This window comes from Equus caballus, chromosome 21 (assembly GCF_041296265.1).
Source record: "Equus caballus isolate H_3958 breed thoroughbred chromosome 21, TB-T2T, whole genome shotgun sequence".
NCBI classification, from domain to species: domain Eukaryota; kingdom Metazoa; phylum Chordata; class Mammalia; order Perissodactyla; family Equidae; genus Equus; species Equus caballus.
The window spans coordinates 13,659,249-13,682,033 of NC_091704.1; the positions used below are offsets into that span (position 1 = coordinate 13,659,249).

Sequence of the window (22,785 nt, forward strand, 5' to 3'; positions counted from 1 at the left end):
CTTTTAGTCGTTTATCTCTGTTTTCCTTTGTTGGTGGTATCACATTACCCTGATTCTTTCTGATCCATGTAAACTTGTATTTGTTCTATTCATTTGAAGGATAAAACCCCTCTTTCAGTCTTTAGAGACTAGTTTCAGCAGGTAAAGACCTTCTCTGCTCCAGTCTCCAGGCTAATGGGATTGCCTCTGATGTTTTAGTTTAGAGGTCTTGGATTCAGATTAGGTGGATGCTTCTACATCCACAGTGAGTGTACATGTTACTGGGGGTTCAGGTGACTACAGATCTTGTCAATTCCCTAGGCAGATGGGACTGCCTCTAGTACTGTGGCCAATAGGGCTGGTGCTGGGACAAGATGCTCCTTTCTGGGACAGTATTTGGGTCTGCAGATGGCAGGCCTCTTATTGATGTGCAGATGTGTATTGCCGGATTCTTAGGAGAACTTCTGCCAGTTCTTTGGGCAATTCCTTGGGCAGGCAGGACTGGCTCCATATCAAAGCTGAGCAGGAAGAAGATGGGCTCACAGGTCTGATTCAGGGTCCAAAGCCAGGACCAATATCTGCAGGCATGCCTCCAGGGCCATAGATTGGCATGCTTCCTGTCAGAATCCTGGGCATGCAAAACTACTCCTGGACCATGGCTGAGAGGAGCTGGAGCTGAGTTACAGGGTTGTTTCAGCATCCATAGTCTGAGAGACGTTGGTGGGCCTATCTCCAAAGGCGTGGAGAGTTATCTCTTCCAGCAGGTCCCAAGGCAGGCAAGAGCATTCTTAGACCATGGCTAGGAGGGGTTGGAATTAGGTTATGGTCTGTTATAGGGTCTACAGTAATCACTGAAATCAACAGACCGTTTACCCAAGGCATGGTCCAGCATGACATCTCCCAGGTCCCTTGGTAGGTGGTGTTGGTGGCAAGACCACGGCCATAGAGAGCTGTACTTGAGTCCACAAGGGGCTTGGATGTTTCTTGGTCTGTAGTCCAGACCATGCTCTGTGAACCTGTAAGCTGGGCACAGGTCTGCCTTCTCAAAATGACCCACTTTGGACATGGATTCCACTGGGGTTTTGTAAGTTCCTACTTGGATCCCAAAGCTCTCACAAAGGCACTTTTGTCTGTGGATGGCTGCCAAATTATTGCTGATATGGGGGATATGAACAGGGAGCCTCCTTTCCAACATCTTGCTGACATCAGTCCTTTGACCATTTTTAAATTGTCTTTTTATTATTTAATTATGAGTTCCTTATAGATTCTTGATACAAATATCCTAAAAGATACCTGATTTGTACATATTTTTTTCATTCTTCTTGCTGTCCTTTGAATCATAGATGTCTTTAATTTTCATGAGGTCTGATTTATCTATTATTTCCTTTGATGTTTCTGCTTTCAGTGTCATAACAAAGAAACTCTTGCAGTAAAGGTTACAAAGATTTACCACTATATTTTATTTGAAGAATTTTATAGTTATAACTCTTATATTTAGTATTTGATCATTTCTGAGTTCATTTTTGTGTATGGTGTGAAGAATCTAATTTCATTAATTTGTATGTGACTATCTAATTTTCATAGCACCATTTCTTGAAAAGATGATTATTTTTTCCCATTCAGTTGCTTGTCATCCTTGCCTAAAGTCAGTTTACCATAGGCAAATGTTTATTTCTGGACTTTCAATTCTATTCCATTGATCTATATGTCTTTACTACAACAATACCACACTGTCTTAAGAACTGTAGCTTTGTATTAAGTTTTGAAATTGGAACATGTGCCTTCAAAATTTGTTCTTCTTTTTCAAGATTGTTTTGTATATTCTGGACCACCTGCAATTCCATATCTATTTATGATCTTTTTCTCAGTTTCTGCAAAGAAACCAACTGAGATAGGTATTGGTTTGAATTTGTAAATCAATTAAGCATTACTACCTTAACAACATTTTCTCCTGAAACATGAACATGGAATATATCCCAGTTGTTTTGATTATCCCAAACATGTTTCAGTTTTCATATGTTTTGTCTTTCTTTAATTACATATATTCTTAAATATATTATTTATTCTTTTGTAAATGTAATTATTTTCCTAATTTCATTTTTGATTTTTCTTCGCAAGTGCATAGAGGTACAATTAATTTTTGTATATTGATACTGTATCCTGAAACCTTGATGAACTCTTTTATTAGTTCCAATAGTTTTTAGTGTATGTCATGTTTTTCTATGTATAAGATCATCTTGTTTGTGATGATATACTTTTAAATCTTCCATTTTGATCTTGATGTCTTTTCTTGTTTATGTTGACTAAGCATCCCAATTAGAATTTTTAGTACAATGTTTAATAGAAATGGTAAGAGTGTACATCTTTGTCTCATTCGTGATCTTAGTATGCAGGATTCATCACTAAATGGATTAGCTGTGGATTTTTCATACAGTTTAAGAAAGTTCCTTTCTGTCCCAAGTTTGTTGAGTATCCCATATCGTGGAAGAGTATTGGATTTTGTCAAATACTACATCTATTGAGATCATCATGTGGTTATTGTTCTATTAATATGGTGTATTACATTAGTTGATTTTAAGATGTTAAATCAATCTTACATCCCTGGGATAAATTCCTCTTGGTCATTGTATAGAGTCATTTTTACCTGTTACTGAATTGGGAATTCTATTATTTTGTGTGTCAGCACTCATAAGAGCTATCAATTTGTACTTTTCTTATGATGTCTTTTGTATAATTTTGATAACAGTGAAATGCTGGTGTTATAGAATGAGGTAAGAAGTGTTCACTCTTCTTCCATTTTTGGGAAGAGTTTGTAAAAGGTTGGTTTAGCTTCCATTTTAGACATTCGTTTGACTTCTCTAGTGAAGCCATTCTCATCTGGGCTTTTCTTTGTGAGTAGATTTTTGTTACTAATTCACTCACTTTACTTTTTATATTCTATTCAGATTGTCTGTCTTCATCAGTTAGTTATGATAGTTTGCGCCTTTCTGAGAATTTGTCTATTTCATATAAGTGCTATAATTCATTGGTATTATATTCTTTAGAGTATACCTTTGCAATCATTTTTGTGTCTGTAACATGAAAAATAATGTCCTGTTCTTGATTTATGACTCCAGTAATATGTCTTGGATACTTCTCTCTCACTTTTATATTTTTTGTTTTATCTACTGAAAAGTTAATATTTTTTTTTATCTTTACAAACACACAGGTTTTGTTTCATTGATTTTTCAATTTTTCTAAATTTTGTATTTCATTCCTATCCACTTGTTACTAGTTCAAATTCAGGTTCAATGGGGAGCAGGTCTGTGGAGTTCCCCACACTGTCATGCTGGAAGCCCAAATCCCAATGGTTTCAAATCTTACATAAATAAACCACAATGTCAAAAACACAAAGTTAACATTGTTAATCCCTGTGTACTATAGTTCAATATCATTTTATTATGTGTCTGGATTTCTCTAACCACCACTGAAATGAAGATGCAGAACTATTACATCATTACAAAAATATCCCTCATGCTACACTTTTATATTTATATTTTGAACTACTAAACAATCCGTTCCTAATCATTATTTTTCTGGCCTTCTTATTACATTTAAATTCTCCATGTATATTAATCAACCTCTAAATTTTCTACTATGCTCCCTTGGTAAATCTGTTGGCTCTCCCTGGTACCTCTTCTTCTATATTTGTTTGCAAATATGTTATAAGGAATCTTAATAAATGGCATTTCTCTACTCCGTATCCTTCATTAATTTGGTTATTCATCATTTTTACCACATAAATTTTACACCAAATTAAAACAAATTTCTCAAAGATTATGAAATTACATTTTAATATTTTTCTTAATTTACATATTAATTTGAATGAGAATTTACATCGGTACCAGGAGTAAGCAGAATCTGTTTATAATTATGATTTTATTAATGTTTCACATTTTATTTAAAAAAATTTTAGCTTAAATTGTACTGTGTAAGCTTGTTTTGGTTCATTTTTGCTCTTGAGAACATTATCTCATTTTGAATATTTTACTCTTCTTGGTTATTTGTTGATGTCAGTAGACCTTTGTAAGTGGATCCAATAATCTTCTTGAGCTCCATTATTAACATGAATAGTTTTTCCTGTGGTTTCAGTTGTTCTTTTATAAGTCAATAATTATGGCAACCACAACTAAATAAACATTTTTATAATCCCCAAAACTATTTTAGTTATTAAGCATTGAAGAATCTATACAGTAAATTAAATATAGTCAGAATAATCAGAATGTTTTATGTGTTCTAATTTTAAAGTACATTCAACTAATTCTTTATGCATAACACCCACAATAAATTTTGATGCATAATGTTTTTAAAACTAAAACATGTTCATGTTTTTTGGAGGTTATTGAGATTTTACTTAAAGAAGATAACACAATAAACTAGCAACTAAAACAAATAAATAACAAATACATTTTAATAACACAGGATAAAGTACAGCAAATACATTTTAAATAGCATAGTAAGAATTGTAACAGATTTCAGATTTATAAACAAATTTCTTACATTGACTTTTATTTTTAGTAAACAGGAAATTGTATGTTGCAAAGTCTTTACAAAAGTGTAGAAATGTTTTTATCACTTGCAGATCTAGTAAATATAATAAAATATCTGATACGATACAGAAAAATTGTGTTTAATGTTTCTGAATATACATACATACATGGAGAGTGCTTTTCTCATGTAAACCTCAGAAATTATTTCTCCAGCAAACTGCTTTGTGTTTAGACATCCAACAATGACCATTCAAGCATCTTCAGTGATTATATTAGAAGTTAATATTACAGGTGACGTCAGCATCGTGGTGGAGTGAAGTGTTCCCTTCATCTCTCCCCTCTAAGTTACAATGAGATGGACATCCACTGACCAAGAGAGGATCCTCTACACAGCACAATAGGATGTCGGAGCGATTCATGCAGCTATACATCTGAATATGGGTGGACTGGACCTCCGGAAAGCAGTGGACCTAGGTGAGCAGCCCCCTTTATCTCCCTCAGTGGCAGCAATCCAGGACACATACTCTCAAGCAGTGGCCAGCATGACTGAGTGGAGGTGGGGCAGTATGGCCCATGAGAGTGCCCACTGAGAGGCATCAGCCCCACCCATGTGAACACACTCTGCTTGCACTAACCTGCACCCACTGAGAAACACTCACCCCACCAGCACAATCAGGAAATTGATTTGCAGCCAGTGAGAACACACTCCAGGAGGCAGTGACCTTGTCTGTGTGAGCATGCCCTGCCCAATAGTGACAGGTTGGTCTATACAAACGTGTCCTTCAAGAGTGGTCTTGGCCTCACCCCTGAAAATGAAACTGTGGAGCTGCCTGACCAGCACAACTATGAGCAGATGAGGTGGAAACAGAAAAGACAGTCCCTGATCCCCAGTGGTGGGAGGTAGAATCTGAGACCAGAAGCATCAGGAACCACAGCAGAATCAGCAACCCAGCCTTTAGTGGCCACATCCCCTAAACCAACTGCACAAGCAGCAGGGCCTGTGTACAAGTCTCTGGGTCCCTGGGCCACTGCCAGCAGCAGCAACACTCATGAATCCAGGACTCCTGGCAGTGATGCAACAAGCATCCCAAGAAAACCAGGAATAGCGGTGCAGGTGTTGCATGGGACAGCAGCACCCAAGCCTGTGGAGAGCCAGTGGAGGAACATGCAACCCAGGTGACTCCAGAAGCAGCAGAAGTGCTCACAGCCTGTTGAATCCAGTAGCATGGCTGGAGATGGCAGCAACCTCTAACAAGCAAGGCATCAGTAAACCCAGAGGAAAAAACAGCAAGAGGGCGGTATTGACAATGCTGCTGACAGGGGCAGTGGAGGGTGAAAATCGCAGGCTCTCAAATAGAATTGGAAGCAACTCAGAATAGATGTAACCAGTGCCATACCCAAATGTGCCAGCAGAGGATCAGCTCATCAACCACCATGAAGAAGTATAGTAACGTGGCAGAACAGAAAAAAAATGACAACTCTCCAAAGCTGAAACCTGAACTCCCAGAAACTTACAATCTAAAGAATTTAAAGAATTTAAAATAGCTGTCATAAAGAAACTCAGCAAGTTACAAGAAAACTCAGAAACACAGTTCAATGAGCTCAGGAACAAAATTAAGGAACAGAAGAAATTCTTCACTAAGGATATTGAAGCTTTAAAAAAAAAACCCAGAAATTCTGGATATGAAGAACACAATTAATAAGATAAAAAAAATAATGTAGAAAGCATAAAATATAGAGTAGAACTTATGGAGGAGATAATTAGAGAGCTCGAAGATAGAAACTTAGAAATTCTTTTGATGGAGGAAAATGACTACGGTTTAAAATAAATGAAGACATTCCTTGAGAAAAATCTGACTCAGTTTGGAAAAGTAACATCAGGATTATAGGTATCCCAGAGCAGGAAGAGAGGAGAAAGGAGCAGAGAGATTGGTCAAAAGAAATAATAGCTGAGAACTTCCAAGACCTAGGGAAGTAACTTGATATGAATCCAACGGAACTCCTAATTATATTAATGCAAAAAGACCTACTCCAAGGCATATAATATTAAAACTGCCAAAGCCAATAACAAAGAAGATATACTAATAGCAGTAAGAGAGAAGAAAGTAACCTACAAAACAACCCACATCAGGCTTTCAGTGGATTTCTCAGCAGAAATTTTACAGGCTAGGAGAGAATGGAATAAAATATTCAAAATACCAAAAGACAAAAACTATAAGCCAAGAATACTCTATCCAGAGAAATTATCCATAAGATCTAACAGAAAAATAAAAGCTTGTCCAGACAAACAAAAACTGAGGGGGTTTATCACCACTAGATCTGCTTTACAAGAAATGATGAAGGGAGGCCACTTACATGAAACAGAAAGACAAAGGATCAAAAGTTATGAGCAGGAGATAAATAGAAAAAATCAGAAAATTGCAGCTTTTTATCAGAATAGATAGCAAACACATAATAACACAAAAGATAAAGGGAAAAAAGCATCAAAAATAACTATAAACATATCAATTTAGTCACAAATTTACAACTCAGAAAAGAATAGTTTATGACAACAAAATCATAGAAGGGGAAGAGTAGAGAGATGGAAACTGCTTGGGTTAAGGGAGATAAGAAGCTATCAGAAAATGGACTATCTCATCTGTGAAATCTTTTATACAAAGCTCATGGTAAGCCAAACCAAAAATCAGAGCAGAGTCACAAATCGCAAATAAAGAGAAAACTGAGAAAGCATTCATGGAAAACCACCAAATAGAAAAGTCAGACAGAAATAGAAGTAAAAAAAAAAGGAAATATAGAACAAGCAGAAAATATGAGATAAAATGGTAGTATGAAGCCCTGATATATTAATAATCACTTAAATATAAATGGATTAAATTCACCAATAAAAAGACACAGCATGGCTGGATGGATTAAAAAGCAAGACAACAATATGTTGCCTCCAGGAAACACATCTTAGCTCTAAAGACAAACAGAGGCTCAGAGTGAAGGGATGGAAGATGATACTCCAAGCTAATCACAAGCAAAAGAATGTGGATATAGCCAAACTTGTATCAGACAAAAATGACTTCAAGATAGAAAAAGAAGATAATAAGAGACAAAAATGGGCATTGCATATGATAAAAGGGACATTTCACCAAGAAGACATAACAGATATGAATGTATATGCACTTAACATAGGAGCACCAAAGTATATAAAGAAACGATTAACAGACCTAAAGGGAGAAATTGACAGCAACAAAATAATAGTAGGGGACCTTAGCACTCCACTTACATCAATGGATGTATCATACAGACAAAAAATCAAAAAGAAAACAGTGGTCTTATATGAAACACTAGACCAGATGGACTTAAGAGATATATATAGAACATCACATCCCAAACCAGCAGAATACACATTCTTCTCAAGTGAACATGCAACATTCTCAAAGATAGACCACATGTTGGGAAACAAAGTTTCAATAAATTTAGGAAGATTGAAATCATATCAAGCATCTTTTCTGACCACAGTGCTATGAAACTAGAAATCAACTACAAGAAAAAAGCTCTGAAAGTCACAAATAACTGGAAACTAAACAGCATGTGACTGGATAAATATTGAATCAATTAAGAAATCAAAGGAGAAATCGAAAAATACCTAGACAAATAAAGTGAAAACACAGCATACTAATATTTACAAGAAGCAGCAAAAGTGGTGCAAAAAGGGAAATTTATAGCAATACAGGCCTAGCTCAACAAACAAGAAAAAGCTCCAACAAACAAGTTTTCCCTATACCTAAAAGAACTAGAGAAAGAAGAAGAAACAAAGCCCAAAGTCAGTACAAGAAAGAAAATAATAGAAAATAGAGAAGAAATAAATGAAAAAGATACTTAAAAACAACAGAAAGAATTAATGAAACTAAGAGCTGCTTCTTTGAAAAGATAAACAAAATTGACATATCCTTAACTAGACTCACTAAGAAAGAAAGAGAGAAGACTCAAGTAAATAAAATCATAAATGAAAGAGGAGAAATTACAAAGGACACCACAGAAATACAAAGGATTATAACAGAATACTATGAAAAACTGTATACCAACAAATTTGATAACCCTAGAAGAAATGGATAAATTCCTAGAATCATACAATCTCCCAATACGCAATCAAGAAAAAGTAAAGAATATGAGTAGACCAATCGCAAGCAAAGAGATTGAAATAATAATCAAAAACCTCCCAACAAACAAAAGTCCAGGAGCAGACAGCTTCCCTGGTGAATTCTACCAAACATTCAAAGAAGACTTAATAGCTGTCCTCAAACTCTTCCAAAAAATTGAAGAGGAGGGAAAGCTTCTTAACTCATTCTATGAGACCAAATCTATCTTAATACCTAAGTCAGACAAGGACAACACACACAAAAAGAAAATAGAGGCTAATATCACTGATGAACATAGATGTAAAAATCCTCAACAAAATGTTAGCAAATTGAATACAGCAACACATTAAAAGCATCAAACACCACCATTAAGTGGGATCTATTCCAGGGATGCAGGGATTATTCAACACCCACAAATCAATCAACGTGACACATCACATTTCCAAAGTGAAGAATAAACATCACATGATCATCTCAATAGATGCAGAGAAAGCATTTGACAAGATTCAGCATCCATTTATGATAAAAACTCTCAATAAAATGGGTACAGAAGGAAAATACCTCAACATAATAAAGACCATATATGACAATCCCACCTTCAGCATCATACTCAGTGGAGAAAAATTGAAAGCCATTCCTCTGAGAATAGGAACAAGATGAAGATGCCTACTCTCTGACTCTTATTGAACATAATACTAGAAGTTTTAGCCAGAGCAGTTAGATAATAAAAAGAAATAAAAGAGATCCCAATTGGAAAGGAAAAAGTAAATCTCTCACTATTTGCAGATCACATGATTCCACATATGGAAAACTTTAAAGAATCCACCCAAAAGCTATTATCAATAATCAACAAATACAGTAAAATTCAGGATACAAAACAGCATAAAAATCAGTTGCATTTCTGTACACTAATAATGAACTAGAAGAATGAGAATTCAAGAGTACAATCCCATCCACAATCATAAAAATAATAAAACACCTAGGAATAAATTTAACCAAGAAAGTGGAAGACCTATACACTTAAAACTATAAGATGTTAGTGAAAAAAATTGAAGAAGAAATAAAGAAATAGAATGATATTCCATGCTCATGGGTTGAAAGAATAAACATAGTTAAAATGTCCATATTACCTAAAACAATCTACCGATTTAAGGCAATCCCAATCAGAATCCAATGACATTCTTCATGGAAATAGAACAAAGAATCTAAAATTTACATGGAATGACAAAAGTCCTCAAATCCACAAAACAATCCTGAGAAAAAAGAACACAGTTGAAATATCACATTTCCTCCATTCAAATTATAGTGCAAAGCAATAGTAATCAAAACAGCATGGTATTTGCAGAAAAACAGACACAATTCAATAGAACAGAACGGAGAGCCCACAAATAAAGCCACACATCTATGGACAGCTAATATTCAACAAAAGAGCCATGAACATATACAGGAGAAAGAAAGTCTTTTCAATAAATGGTGTTGAGAAAATTGGACAGCCACATGCAAAATAAATGAAAGTAGACAATTGTCTTATACCATACACAAATATTAACTCAAAGTGGATTAAAGACTTGAATGTAACACCTGAAACCATAAAACTCCTAGAAGAAAATATAGGCAGTACACTCTTTGATCAGTCCTGGCACTATTTTTTCAAATACCATGTCTACTCACACAAGGCATACAAAAGAAAAAGTCAACAAATGGGACTACATCAGATTAAAAAGCTTCTGCATAGCAAAGAGAACCACCAACAAAATGAAAAGACAACCCACCAACTGAGAGAAAATATTTGCAAATCGCATATCCAACAAGAGGTTAATTTCCAAAATATATAAACTCAAACAACTCTGCCACAGAAAAATAATAACTCAGTCAAAAAATGGGCAGATGATATGAACAGACATCTTTCCAAAGAAGATATGCAGATGGCCAACAGGCACATGGAAATTTGTTCACCATCACTTATTACTATGGAAATGCAAGTGAAAACTATAATGAGATATCACCTCACACTGTCAGAATGGCTACAATTAACAAGACAATAAATAGCAAATGTTAGGACATGGAGAAAAGGGAATATATATACATGACAAGTAAGCACATCAAAATATGTTCAAAATAATTTATTTAACAAATGCAAATTAAGTCAAAATAATTTAATTACACTTCTTAGAATGACTTAGAATGATTAAACTTCAAAGTTCAACAGTATCATATCTTAAGGAGGATGTTGAGTATCTGAAGCTCTCACATGCTGATGATCAGGATGTGAAATGGTGCAAACACTTAGGAAAACAGTTTGGAAGTTTCTTGAAATGTTAAATATGAATTTACCATATGACCCAATCATCCCACTCCTTAGGTATTTACTTAGGAGAAATTAAAGCGTAGTCAATATAACCATGTGTACAAAAAAAAATGCTCATCTCAAATTTATTCGTAATAGTCAAAAAATGGAAAAAACCCTAAATGTGAAAGAATAGATTAATGGATAAACTAATTGTGGTATAGTCACACATGAAACATTATTCAACAAAATAATTTAAAAAAAATAAACGATTTAATAAAATTATTTAATTAATTCAAGAGAGTAACAAATTAGTCAATAAAAAGAAGCAAACTCATGCTATATGCATCAAATTGAATAAATTTCAAAATAATTATTCTGATTGAAAGAAGCCCTATCTCTTTTCCTCTAAAAAGAGTATACGATGTACAGTTCAATTTTTGTGAACCTGGAGGAAATGTAAACTAATCTATAGTAACAAAAACCAGATCAGTGGTTGCCTGGGGGTGAAGGTGAGTATGGATGGTGCTGGGGGAAGCATTAGAAAGTGACCCAAGGAAACTTTTGTCATAGTGAATATGTCCGCTGTCTTGATCACAGGGATGGTTTTGCAAGTGTATGCATATGTTAAAGCATAATAAGCTGTCAACTTTATGTGAATTTATGGCATGTCAATTATAGCTCCATAAAGCTGTTTAAAAATAGAATTTATTAATAAAAATTATCTAATTTGTTATTCATTCATTTTTATATGAACAATAGGAATTACTATTTTAGATATTTTTTATTTATTTTAGTAAAATATTGAAGCACTTTGTTTTCCTTTAAGAAGTGTCCATATCTGCATTTGGCGAGCTATATTCAAGATAAGCATTTTATCAATTTTTTTAAATGAGTATAGAATTGATTTTTATGTAGTTATTTTCAGGTGGAGTTTGAATAAGATGGTATATAATATCTGGGTTAATGAAAAGCATAAATATCTGTCCATTCAATCATCCATTCTTCCAATCTACAGGATTTTATTCATGATGTTATTCATAAACCTTGATTTTATTCGTTGTTAGACCCATAAAGATAACTAAAATACCCTCTATCTTCTCAACCACAAACATCAACAATGCCGTAGGCAATTCCTGGGCAATCAAGAAGCCCAGGAATGCCGTCCTCCTAAAACATAATCCATATGAGTATCAGTGGTTCAGAGGGAAGTCCAGGGTGGTTTATGAGATGCAGGGCCAGGATAATCACAAAGAGAGCTTCTGTTTGCTTCTCTTCACAGCTTGCTTTACATCTTTGTTTCTCAGGCTGTATATCAGGGGATTCAACATAGGGATGACAATAGTGTAAAAGATGGACACTACTTTACTTTGCTCCATGGAAAAGATGGCGCTGGGCTGTGCATACATGAAGAAAACAGTACCAAAAAACAAGCACACCCCAGTTAGATGGGAGGCACATGTGGAGAAAGCTTTGTGGCGTCCCTGCACTGTATGGATCCTCAGGATGGTTGAGATGATGTAGATGTATGAGACCAAAATAATTAAGAATGTGCTGACAATAATAGACCCACACAAACCAAGAAGGACCAGTCGGTTTATAAAGGTGTCTGAACATGACAGGGACAGGAGTGGGGGGACATCACAGAAAAAGTCATTGATTTCATTGGACCCATAGAAGGGCAACCTGAAAGTCATGGTTGTTTGAGTGATGGCATTCACTACACCACACAGGTAGGACCCTGACACTAACAGTACACAGACCTGGTGAGACATGTTCACAGAGTACATAAGCGGGTTACAGATAGCAATGAAGCGGTCATATGCCATGGCAGCCAGGAGGAATGCCTCCGTGGTACCAAAAAGAGACAGGAAGAAGAACTGAGCAGCACATCCAGCAAAAGAAACTGTGTGGTTCTCTCTCAAGAAGTTCACCAGAGCCCTGGGTGCAATTGTGGAAGAATAGCAGATGTCCAACAAGGAAAGGCTTTGCAGGAAGGCATACATTGGGGTGTGGAGGTGTGCATCTGCTCTGATAATTACAATCATGCCAAAGTTCCCCACCACAGTGATAACATAGAGGATCAAAAAGGTCAAAAATAACAGAATCTGCATTCCTGGAGTCCCTCTGAATCCAAGTAAAACAAACTCTGAGACATGTGTAAAATTCTCCATTGTTTAAGTGCAACCAGAGAGAGAAAGAGACAGAGAAACACAGAGACAGAGACAGAGAAAAAGAAAAGAAGCAGAAAGAGAAGGAGGACAAGGAGAAGGATGAGGAGAAGAAAGTTTGAAAACCAAGTGCTATTTAATGCTCACAGCATTAAATTAAATTGTTTGAAATCTTATGTGGCATTAAAGACGTTCTGTTTCTGATTATGTGTATAATGTCTTCTCCAATAGTGTTCTATATGCCATTAAGATGGAAAAGTTTCCCCTGCAAGAGAAAGAAACTGAAAATTAATAAGCATGCACATACAAATATTCTACATTTGTGAATACACCACCATATTCTTCAACTCTAATCTCATTGATAACATATCTGAATGGAATCTCTAATGTATTTTGAGTCTTTTCACATCTCCGCCGCCTTTTTTTTTTTTTTCAGTTGGAAGAAACCTCCAAATCAGACCACAGCAAACATAAGGACACTTGAGACATTGTTATTGAGTTATTTTTGCCTTACAAGAATAGTTTTTCTGGGCTGAGCTGGGGGATATTGCCAAATGGAGTTGAATGTGTACATAAAATCAATCCCTCAGACTCTTTTAATACATTATTTGTATTTATTTCTTACTACTATAGTAAGGAACAATCTCATTTTTAGTTGTCTTTAAGCAACATAAGCTTGTTATTTTACAGTTTCAGAGAACAGAGTGCAGAATAAGTTACCTTGGCTTAAAATGTGCCTTTTGCAGCATCTAAACACCACTTGAATTCCTTGTTCTGTGGTCCCTTCCTCTGTCTTCATAGCCATCATTATAGCATCTTCTCTCTTCTCTAATCTCTCTGCTTCCCATCTAACATCTTCTCTATCTGACCCTTGTGCTTACACTGGAATCATCCAGTTAACCAAGATAATTGCCTCATTTCAAAATTCGTAACAATCACATCTTCAAATTCCCTTTTACCATGTAAGGCAATATATTCACAGATTCTGGGGACACAATTCATCCTACCATAACATCTAGTTGACACATTTTAAATTGATAAAATTGATTATAATTTAAAAGAAAAAATACAACAAAGCCTGCATTAATACAAATTAGAGTTCTTATAATCATGTTTGCAGCACCTTTCTTCTATCAGTGATTGTTAATAACCAGTGATTATTATTATTATAAAGAAATGTTTCTTTCTATCTGTAATAACGCCCTGTCTGCACACTCCATTCTTTATAAAATATTATGAACAAAACAGGCAGAATAGTTATAAGCAGTCTACCTTAGGACTACTTGAACTCATGTCAGATGGAACTCCATTGTAGGGTGAGTGTGACTTCCATAGATAGAACTCTGTGTGCGTGTATTTGTGTGCTCATGGGGATTTGACATTTGGAAATTTATGGAAACCCTGCCTCTTACTCTGTGGAAAGCGGAAATAAACATACCTGACCCACAAAAAGTAAATGACGTAGTACATTTTACATAGATTAAATGCAAAATAAAGATTCATTTCTTTCCTTTTCTTAGGAACTCTACCACTGTTATCTTAAAATTTGTAACACCAATTCAATAACTATTTCATTAGTGAAAATGTGTCAAGACCTTTTTCTAAAATGCAAGATCAACTCAATTATCCAGCTCTTTGCTATTTCATAGAACAATAATTTCATGATTTTCTGACTTTTCCATTTCTTCAAAGAATTTACCCAAACTATATGGAGAGAGAAAGCGTTTGTTTGTTTCTGTGTAAGCTCCAGACTCCCAGAGGAAAGGTGATGCTTTTTACTTCACTGCTTTAACTTGAGTAAGAGGAATAGCACTCAGATGAGAATCAAAGACACAAATAAATGTATTAAATGAATGAATAAATAAATGTTTTCTTTTTTTTTTAAGATTTTATTATTTCCTTTTTCTCCCCAACACCCCCCCGGTACATAGTTGTATATTCTTCGTTGTGGATTCTTCTAGTTGTGGCATGTGGGACGCTGCCTCAGCGTGGTTTGATGAGCAGTGCCATGTCCGCGCCCAGGATTCAAACCAACGAAACACTGGGCCGCCTGCAGCGGAGCGCACGAACCTAACCCCTCAGCCACGGGGCCAACCCCAATAAATGTTTTCTTTACACAATCAAAACACTGAATAAAGTAGATTTTTCATGTATTTTATTATGGGCACAGTACAAAACAACTCCTTAGTTTGAATATTAGGGTTAAAATTACTGGAAGTATAGATTTCAAAATCTAAAGACCTTAAGCCTTAAGAAAAGAGAATCAAATTGCAAAGTCATTCCAAAACTAAGGGGAAGCAAAGCAAGTCAGTTTCATGTAAAACAAGAGTAATTATTTTGAACCTTTTACAAATTTGTCCATGAATATATGCTGTTGCATTCTGTTGACCTCAAAGAAAATAAATGAGCCATAGATATTACTGTATCTTAGAAGCAGGCAAGTTGTAAATGAGGCTTAAACCAGGCAACTCCTAAAGAGCCAATGACTCTTTTAGTCTCACAAAATGAGATCCATTCTCCTGGAAGAGTTAGTGCCAAGGGATCTCACATAAGGAAAAAATTCTTGCCAACAACCAGCTTAAAATGATTCACTTGAATTTTTTAAGGAGACATTGTTGAACATGACATGTACACAAGCACAGGTTCTGGTTTGGATGCTTTTTAGATGCGTATTTATGCTTGTACTTTAACAGTGCATAAACAGATATATAAACAGATACATAAAATAAAAGGTCACAAATTTCATTCTGAAATAAGGTAATGTTTGGTTTTTTGGCTTTTTTTTGGTGAGAAAGATTGGCCCTGAGCTAACATCTCTGCCAATCTTCCTCTATTTTGTATGTGGGGCACCACCACAGCATGGCCTGATGAGCAGCGCTGGATCCACACCTGGGATCCAAACCTGAGGACCCCGGGCCCCCAAAGCAGAGCACACAAACCCAACCACTAAGCTGCTGGGCTGGCCCCAATGTTTGTGATTTTTTAATGGTACTGTCATCAATAATGGCTGTCTACTTTTCTTTAGGAAGTAAATATTGCTAATAGTGATGAAGCCACTTAACCACTATGCCACTGGGACAGACTCAATAATAGCTAGTATTTAATTAACAATTGTTACAGGTTGATAAATCTAAAAAATATCTCCCAACTGTCTTTATTTTATTTAACACTCACCGAAGCCCCATGTGCCTCATGTATTAACAAGTTTTACAAGAGGCTTTAAGAAATGTACCAAAGTCTCCCACTGTAAAGTGGCTGAAATTTTCTGTTTGATTCCAAGGTCTATTCTCTTGACCTTCACATTGTCTTTCTGCTGTCTTTAATCCATAAAATTCTCTGAGATGGAGGACTTGAAATAGATGATTGCCAAGCTACATTCATTAATAATACTATTTGATTTTTGTTTTTATTTGCTCAGTGTGTTACACTATGTTTTCTTTGTGTCTATGGAAATAAGGTGGAAGACTAATGAAATATAATCCACAGATGTCACAATACCTACAGTCTTTGATGAAATATCATCAGAAAATGTCAACTTCTGAATTAAAGAATATTTGAGGAAATGATGCTTTGAAAAGTATGTAATATTATAGAGTGTGCACTGAACTCTAAATCAAGAAATACATTTCCAGCTCCTATTCTGCCACGAGCCCAAGGAAAAAGTTGAGGAACACACTTTTTAGTGCTCCATAATAAGATGGCTTGAGCAGATTTCTCATGCTGGGCAGGTCCCAGCCCTGTACACAGGTTGTCTTATTTGATCATCTCATTTGAAAACCATATGAGGTAAGTACTATGATTGGTTACATTTTACACACAGGAAAATGAGGTTGAGAGAGTTAGGCAGTTTACTCAAGTTCACATGCTTATTAAATGTGGAGAGTCACAATCAAAACTCAGGAAATTTGGTTGTAGGACCATACCACAATGACTATTTTTTTAAAGAAGGAAACGGAATGCTTATCCTATTTCAATTTTATATTTTGCGTTTTAAAAGTGAAAATGAAGCATATTTTTTCTGTGAGACACTTATATTATAAATTTCAATAGTGTTCCTCAACATAAAGCTCTAAATATCAGTCCATGTTTTGCTACATACCGCTAATACTCACTGTTGTAGAAATACACTTTAGAATTTAGTGTTTAAGAAACACAGTGGTATCCCACAGAGTAGGATACTGTGGGATTCACAGTGACATACCACAGAGAATCATGGAAGCTTAGTTTAAGGTTAAAATTCAGGGACTGTCAGGGTAGAAGCCCTAAGTTCAAACCTTTGCTATCTGTGCCCCCATGGACTAATGTCGCAGCATTTCTGTAATTTAATAGCCTGTGCTGTCAAATGTGGATAGTAAGATGTATGCTTCACTGTAGGAACTAAAAGCATTTCATAGATTAGTCCACTTTCCAGAGGCCCTGGTATTAAATCAGCACAATACCAATATTGCCTTCATTATAAGCATTCTTTTTAGAGTCTATTTTTGCCCAATGTTATTGTAATTGAAGTCTGCTGTTTCACAGATCAGCTGGGGATCATCAGTAAACTGTGACTGATTAGATTTGCCACTGAAGTTACTGGAGTTTCAACGAACTTAATTGAGTTGTTCACAGGGTTTTGCACAAGCATTTTACGTTCTCAGTAAAGTAAACCTTACCAAATTGTCCTGCTGCCTTCCTTCCCTTTTCAGCTGACTCACAGATGCCTCGTCAATTCTGCTATTACTAGTGTCCACACAAGACTTCCACAGCAATTTTGCCAGAGACAAGAGTGAGAATTATACTATTTCATTAAAGTTGGTCATTTGAGAGTTATTCTCCAAGGGTTTGCTTTAATAAGGGCAGTTTCACTCACTCGCATGCTATAGCTTGGCAAGGAGACAGAAAGAAGCCCCAGAGTAAAGGTTTGAGAGCAGAACAAATAAACAAAGGAAAAACTCATAATGGCTAGCCTTAAAAAATGTTTAACTATGCCATACTTGTAAGTTCTTAGTATGTAACTTTTAATGGAAAGAGCCCCATCACATGTTTTATCTGCTTTCCCTCCAGGCCCAGGGCCATTGCTCTGGATCAGCATGAATACAGGTGAATCGAGTCTAAGCAGTAAAGGTCAGGCTTCTAGCTTTCTGGTGACCTAAGTAAATGAAAGATAGAAACAAATTCTTCAGATATACTTTATAATACATTTTAGATTGCATTTTTATTAAACTGGACTTAACAGGAAATAGGTAGGGGAAAAAGAAATAAGGATTTTATTTTGTGTTGCTTATTATACTGACAAGTAGTATCCTAACTTGACATAACAATTGCTGCCAATATATGTCATGTGTTAACTTATATGATGTAAAAGGAAGTGCTTATATAATCTTTGAAATATTTCTGCAAGGCATATAATTTACCAATTTGTATGTAAGAAAAATCGAAACATTGAGAAATCATTGTAACATCATTTAGAGAGTAATTCATGGAGTTAGAATCTGAATAAAATGCAAAGTCACTTCATGGACTGTGCTCTTTGCCCTCATATTCCCTGAAGTCCTATCAGAATGGTTCAGATCCTGTTTGGGCATACAACAAGGACTAAATTCTGTTGTTCATTTTGGAAAACTCAATGAACTTTGAAAGGATTATATTTCTTGTCTAGAAAACTAATACTGTGATTTTAAAATATTATTGATGCAAAAATATCAACAATGTAAAATATGCTGTGGTACCTGTGGTGAGAAAAAATGGATAAAAAATAAGGTAAATGAATGTCATCATGTCTAAAGGTGTTTGATACTTAATAATAAAATGAACACAAGGACTCAAATAAACACAGCAAAGGATAATGTGAAATACAACCTATGAGAGAAGTCAATGGGAAGCTTGCTTTGCATTCCCTGCAAAAGCTCACTCACAGCAGTTATCTGTTGATAACAAGGGGCCTTGCAGTCTAAGGCCCCAAGCCAACACTGCCCTTCAGAGCTCTCTGACTTAGATTTCCTGTGGTGCTTCTGAACCATGGCACCTAGACACACAAGTTCAGTCTCCAATCCCTCTCTCCAAGGAGTTCCCTTGCCCTACTCCCTTCTGGATGGTGGCCCCTGAACCTTAAGCCTCTTGACAGTTTCACATCGTGAGACTTTTCCTCTTATGCACCCTGTCCAAGCATTTCTAAATACAGTTTGCTGCGCATTACTGTCTCTCATAGGCATATCTTCTTCCTTGACCAGCTCCAAAATCCCTCCAACTAAGTCTTCACATATGGTGTGCAGAAAGGGGCAAGAGAAGGCAACGGGAGTGGGAGGAGTCCCGGGTAATTCCTGGCCTTCCATACTGGATATATAAATAAAAACAATAATTTTGTCAGGACAAAAACATGTTGCATTTTGAACAGTTTATATATGAAATAATGGGATATAAATTTTAATATTCAGTATAGACTTCATTTTTGCACAACAAACATTTATGTGCCAGAACCTATTCAAGGTCTTGTGATATATCCATAAATAAAACAAGTGTCTGCTTCTGTGAAGATATCTACTTCCATGAGGAGATTAAATTGTACTACGAATATAACGAGTAAAATACCTAGTATATAAGTAAGGGATAAATTCTATATCCCTTGTAAAGTAAAGCAGGTGGGGAGACTTGAAACTGGTGTGCTGTGTGCCTCAGGATACAGATTTAAGCAGTGTTCAGGGTAAGTCACAGTGAGAAGGCAATATCTGAAAAAGGAATTGATACAAATGAAGAAGTCAGCCCTGCAGATATCTAAGGGAAGAGCATTCCAGAAAGAAGTTACAGCTAGTGGAAAGGAAGATGTTTGATTCTTCTAGAGTAGAAGAAGGAAACTACTGTAGTGAAATGGGAGGAGCAAGCAGGAGAAAGGCCAAAGGGGATGACAGGGTAAACTTACAGAGAGCATAGACTGCAAAGTACAATATTATAAATTCAAAACCTTAAGAAAATATTAGCAAATATAATATACAAATATGTGAAAATATAACACAAAGTGAGAAAATGAAGTTCAATCTATGAATGCAAGTGTTATTTAGAATTAAAAAGAATTCAAGAGATATAACCACCCTAACAGATTAAAGTTAACCTTCTACATGATCATTTCAATTGATGCAGATATAGCACTTAACAAACTCGTCACACATCATAGAAATTCATCACACGTCATCAAAAAATAGGAATGCCTCCTATTGTTACATGACATTAAAAATAAAACTATGGAGAGTATCATACTACACAGTGAAATATTGAATGAAGGCATTAAAAGCATTCCTAAAAGTAGGACTCAAACAAGGTTGGTCACTCTTAACACTAGTATTCATCGGTGTAGGAGATGTCAGAGCTTTATTTACTTATTTATCTATTTATTTATTTATTTATTGTGCAATGCTTATTTTTTTCTCATTTGCTTATTTTCGTATGAACATCATAATATATTTTGAACTCTGTGTAGATTACATCATGTTCACCACCTGATCACTGATTATAGTCCATCCCCTCACATGTGAGCTTGATCACCACTTTTGCCCTCCCACCTTGCCCCTTCCCCTATGGTAACCCCCAATCCAGTCTCCAATGCTATGTGTTTGTTTGTCGTTGTTTTTATCTTCTATTTATGAGTGGGATCGTATTTGCCTTTCTCCCTCTGACGTATTTCACTCAGGATAATCCCCTCAAGGTCCATCCATGTTGTCACAAATGGCTGGATTTCGTCATTTCTTATGGCTGAGTAGTAGTCCATCGTCTATAAATACCACATCTTCTTTATCCATTCATCCCTTGATGGGCACCTGGGTTGCTTCCAAGTCTTGCCTATTGTGTATAATGCTGCAAGGAACATAGGGGTGCAAGTGTCTTTCTGTTTGTGTTTTCAAGTTCTTTGGATAATACCCAGCAGTGGGATAGCTGGATCATATGGTAGATGTATACTTCATTTTCTGAGGATACTCCATACTGCTTTCCATAGTGTTTGCACCAGTTTGCACTACCACCAGCAGTGAACAAGGGTTCCCTTCTCTCCACATCCTCTCCAACATTTGTTGTTTCCTGTCTTGTTAATTATAGCCATTCTGACCGGAGTGAGGTGATACCTCATTGTAGATTTGATTTGCATTTCCCTGATAGCTAATGATGTTGAGCTTCTTTTCATAGGCCTGTTCGTCATCCATATATCTTCTTTGGAGAAATCTCTGTTCAGATCTTTTGCCCATTTTCTAATTGGATTGTTGGTTTTTTTGTTGTTGAGCTGTATTAGTTCTTCGTATATTTTGGATATTAACCCCTTACCTGATATATGGTTTGCAATAACTTCTCCCAATGCTTAGGTTGTCTTTCCATTTTGTTGATGGTTTCCTTTACTGTGCAAAAGCTTTTTATTTTGATGTAGTCCCATTTGTTAATTTTTTCTTTTGTTTCCCTTGAGGGTCAGACATGGGACTTGAAAATATACTGATAAGACCGAAGTCAAAGAGCGTACTGCCTGTGTTTTCTTGTAGAAGTTTCATGGTTTAGTGTCTTACATTCAAGTCTTTAATCCATTTTGAATTGATTTTTGTGCATGGTGTAAGGGAATGGTCTACTTTCATTCTTTTGCATGTGGCTGTCCAGTTTTGCAAACACATTTATTAAAGAGACTCTCCTTTCTCCAGCGTATGCTTTTGGCTCCCTTGTTGAATGTTAGCTGTCCATAAATGTGTAGGTTTACTTCTGGGCTCTCAATTCTGTTCCATTGATCTGTGTGTCTGTTTTGGTGCCAGTACTATGCATTTGTAGTTACTATGGCTTGGTAGTAGATTTTGAAATCAGGGAGTGTGATACCTCGAGCTTTGTTCTTTTTTATCAGGAATCCTTTGGCTTTTGGGGTCTTTTGTTGTTCCATATAAATTTTAGGATTCTTTGTTCTATTTCTGTGAAAAATGTTGTTGGAACTTTGAGAGGGATTGCGTTGAATCTATAGATTGCTTTAGGAAGTGTGGGCATTTTAACGATGTTAATCCTTCCAACCCAAGAGCACAGAATATCTTTCCATTTCTTTGTGTCTTGTTCAATTTATTTCAACAATATTTTATAGTTTTCAGTGCACAGATCTTTCACCTCTGTGGTTAAGTTAATTCTTAGGTATTTTATTCTTTTTGTTGCAATTGTAAATGGGATTGTATTCTTAATTTCTCCTTGTGCTACTTTGTTGTTAGTGTATAGAATTGCAACTAATTTTTGTGCACTGATTTTGTATCCCGCGACTTGACTATATTCCTTTATTATTTCTAAAAGCTTTTTAGTGGAAACTTTAGGGTTTTCTAGATATAAAATCATGTCGTCTTCAAAGAGTGATAGTTTCCCTTCTTCTTTTCCAATGTGGATCCCTTTTATTTCTTTTTCTTGCCGGATTGCTCTGGCTAGGACTTCCAATACTATGTTAAATAAGAGTGGTGACAGTGGGCATCCTTGTCTGGTTCCTGTTTTTAGAGGGATAGCTTTCAGTTTTTCTCCATTGAGAATGATATTTGCTGTGGGTTTGTCACATATGGCCTTTAATATGTTGAGATATTTTCCTTCTATACCCATTTTATTCAGAGTTTTTTCATAAATGGATGCTGTATCTTGTCAAATGCTTTCTCTGCATCTGTTGAGATGATCATGTGATTTTTATTCTTCATTTTGTTAATGTGATGTATCACGTTTATAGATTTGCG

At 35.8% G+C, this 22,785-nt stretch overlaps 1 protein-coding gene across 1 annotated transcript; it reads right to left on the reverse strand.

Moving 5' to 3' along the window:
• Positions 1–12,169: 12,169 nt before the first annotated feature.
• OR9S18 (olfactory receptor family 9 subfamily S member 18) lies at positions 12,170–13,096 on the reverse strand. The gene has a single exon (NM_001391793.1). It carries the CDS (start codon positions 13,094–13,096, stop codon positions 12,170–12,172), a length of 927 nt encoding a protein of 308 aa, NP_001378722.1.
• Between the last annotated feature and the right edge of the window lie 9,689 nt (positions 13,097–22,785).